This window comes from Egretta garzetta, unplaced genomic scaffold, assembly GCF_000687185.1.
Source record: "Egretta garzetta isolate BGI_Z169 unplaced genomic scaffold, ASM68718v1 scaffold782, whole genome shotgun sequence".
Taxonomy (NCBI): Eukaryota; Metazoa; Chordata; class Aves; order Pelecaniformes; family Ardeidae; genus Egretta; species Egretta garzetta.
In genome coordinates, this window is record NW_009258785.1 from 326,281 (window position 1) to 329,811 (window position 3,531).

General features: G+C 37.8%; 1 protein-coding gene across 1 annotated transcript in view; it reads left to right on the forward strand.

Moving 5' to 3' along the window:
• The window catches only part of POLR3B (RNA polymerase III subunit B), a 79,929-nt gene that overhangs the window by 39,917 nt on the left and 36,481 nt on the right, over nt 1–3,531 (forward strand). The window contains exon 18 of the mRNA XM_009649472.2: nt 1,948–2,075. Coding sequence (XP_009647767.1) covers nt 1,948–2,075 — 128 coding nt within the window. The remainder of the gene's footprint in view (nt 1–1,947; nt 2,076–3,531) is intronic.

Genomic DNA, 3,531 nt, shown 5'->3' on the forward strand with positions numbered 1-3,531 from the left:
TCTTTACCTTTCCAATCCAATTAGGCATTTTTTCTTTGGAGGATTTGACTCTATTTAATGTGTTCAATTTCTTCCTTACCCATTTTTAACTCTGGTTTTCAAACTCACAAGGTTGCCTGCCTTTCTTGGGCCCATTTCTAACAGTGGCATTTTGACTTGCAGAAATTGAACTGCTCTGTAAAGTCTGAAGGTCTCGCATTAGCACTGTGGAATATTTCGTAAGATACTAGGATCCACATATGTTGCACCTTCTTTGGTTGAAATAGGATTGACCTCAATGGAAAAATACCTGTGTTGAATACCCGATCTGAAGATGTACGTGTAGTTCCTTACTTGTAGTTCCTTGTAGTACCTTCTGAAGAAAATTGCTAACTTGACTAACAGTAAGTCTTAAGCCTCTTGTTTTAGTTTGAGAAGTGTTAGCAGTTCTATGGAGTTCTACAGAATGAGGGAGCAGTCTGTGCTTTAAGTTTGCTAGTGGCTTTTAAGACCATTTTACAGTTACTTGACTGCAGTTGGGATTCTACCATTCATACTTTCTTAAGACAGGCTTCAGTTAACATAGCTGCTTTTTATCAAGTGGAGAAAAATAGTGGCTGTCCTCTGGCCAGCAGGTGAGCTGGGGTGCTCAGGTATGTTTGTAATTTATAACAGTTTCTGGGACTGATAGATAATTTCACTAGGCTTGCTCTTCAGGGTTTCCAGATTTTTTTTCAGTTTTCAGATTTCTTTTTTTCCAGTAGTACATACATTGTTTTGTAAGTTCCCGTGGGCCCTTGTCTTCAGTCTGTAGGTACTTGTGGGTAATTCCTCAGCCTTTTTGAGCTTGTGATGCTTTGCCATCTTTTAAGTCTTGTCATAATAAAGATTTTTCCAGTCCTTTCCTTTGCAAGGTCTTGATGTTCAGTAATCAAATTAATTTCACTACTTTAAAAAAGTCGTCCAAAAGACTTCCAAGAGAAGTCAAACATTAAAGAAGGGATTTTTAGAATGCAGTGGGTTTAGGTGTGCAGGAGAAGCAATGTATGCTTAAACCAAAGCTCTGTGTAGTAACTCCAGAACATTGTGAAAGATATGCTTTGGATAGGTTTAGTTATAATTATCTTTATTTCAAAATTCCCCATCTCCTAGTTACTTATCTTGATTTAAAAAGCAGATCTGCTCTAGCCGAGCTTTATTGTACACTCCATCCTTAGTTATTAGTCACTCCGCTTGCATCCCACTGCATGCTATGATTTAATTGTCTTTATTGAGCATGGACTTTCTCCTCTGAAGCTTATGCCAGGTAGAAAAAATTTTGTTATCTCTCGGTCTTTACTCCTTGTCCCTGTCTTTTTACTTCTTATCGGCACTGCCTTTTAACAATGTAATCACTTCCAAAATATTTGCAGAGCATTTAAAATAGTGTTTTATTATGCCATATCACCCATGGCACTGGATCTGGTTTAGACACAGATGTTTTCTCTCTAACTGATATAAACTACACTTTTGTTTTTCAATACCTGAATCTGTCTTGCTCTTCCTTCCTCCACCTCCGCAGTGGATTTCTAGATCTCTGAGAGTGGTAATTTGATGCAGAGGACTCTCATTACATGAGAAGACATTCCTTAAGGCGTTTTGGGTCTTACTGTATAAACTGATGTTTTATTGTCTTACTGAGCTCCCTCAGGTTGTCATTATCGGGAGGCTTTTTCTCCATGATGGAAATTCATAAACCCTCATTTATTTCTCCTTCATTTCTTTTCATGTGGAAACACTTAAAGCCAAAAGAAAGGGTTTTTTTTTAAAAAAAAAAACCCATAGCGAATCTGTATTTTGAGGTCCTACTGACTTACATTTTCCTGAACAGTATTGAATTGAAGTATTATGAGATACTACTAAATTGAATAAATTCCAGTTAAGATGTTTGTTCACAAGTCTGCTCTAATTGGTACTCTTTCTTTTAAGAGATACAACGCATTTGGAGATTGAGCCTTTCACGCTTCTTGGTGTCTGTGCTGGGCTGATTCCATATCCTCACCACAACCAGTCCCCAAGAAACACTTACCAGTGTGCCATGGGGAAACAAGCAATGGGTAAGACTTTTTTTATTCCTTTTTGGAGTGTTACATAGTTTTTGCAGCTATATGGTAGAAGTGACAAAACAGACTTTTTTTTATTCCTAGTTCACATAAAAGTTTTCCTAGGAAGAGGAAAAGAGCACGTCTTTAGCTTTGAGGAAGAAAGAATTTACCTCTGAAAGTTGGAAAAATTAAAAGGAAAAAATACCAATCAGGTTCACTTAATGGAGACCATATCTGCAGGTCTTAATATTTAAAAGAAAAATGGGAGAAACTGGGGCACTATTGCTTTTTTGTTGTTTTTTTTTTATAATTGTCATGACTTTCCAGTTTTCAGCGTAGCTGCAGGATTGGCAAGGTTTTCTTTCTCTTTATGCTGCAATGTGCTGTGGGTTTCCAGACAAAAAGAGTTTAAAAGTGTTCTCACAAAGAGAGACAGAGCATGGAGAGAGAATTTCGCTGAATAGTTGAATAGGTGCCTTAAAAATAAATAAATAAATAGGTACATTGACATTAGAAAATAAGAGGAATCAAAATGTGAGAGTGCTTAGTTATTTGAATGCTTCCTGCAGCCGTAGTTTAGATTTGGGGCTTTTTCTGTTTTGGATGAAGAGGGCAAGTAACGGCCTTTCAGCGAAACAACTGATTTCCTGATCACTTAATAATGATTTTTGCAGATGTGATAGCTGGTCATTAAAAAAAGCCCATTTTGTAAATTTGCTGTTATGGGTAATTGACACTAGGTAAGTTCTAATCCTTCCACAGCTAAACTAGCATTAAAGCAGCCAAGTCATATGGCCCATGATCAAGCCAGAGTGAGTCCCAAGAACCTGACCAGTAGTACATCAATTCAGACAGCTGTATTCAGACTGGTGCTGTACATGCCAGTTTTATGTCTTGTATTGATGGCTTGCTCGCAAGTTGAGAGCTACAGTAGAACAACTCCGTGTCATGAAAAAACTACCACTTCTGTTAGGTTTACTAAACCATTTGTTAATGTGCTGTGCGTTCGAAGCTGAAACACTGCACCTTTTGTGAGACTTCTCCAGCAGAATTAATAGCAAAGTAACTGCCTTGTGCTGAACTGTCATGTTCAGCACATCAAAATAGCAGAAAATAGCAACAGATGCATGTCCTCCCTTTAAATTTAAAAGAAAAAAGAGGAAAAAAGAGAAACGATGCAACCTTTTCCTTACAGTTCTCCCCCATCCCATTATCTTCCCCCCACCCCCGAGTCTCTATTTTATGACTATTAGTCTCAGAAGGTTTGGTTAGTTACCACACACAGTTAAGCAGGATCAGTGTGTACAGAAAGCCAATTCAGTATCTGTGGAGTTCTTTTGTAGTTTTCTGTGTGAAGGTTTTTTTCCCGTTTTGTTTTGAGTGTCATTTGCAATTCATTGTCTGTGTTTTCTGAGGTTGGTGTATTCAGCTGCTTTGACCCTAGGTCTTGCACATTTAGCTCCTTGAA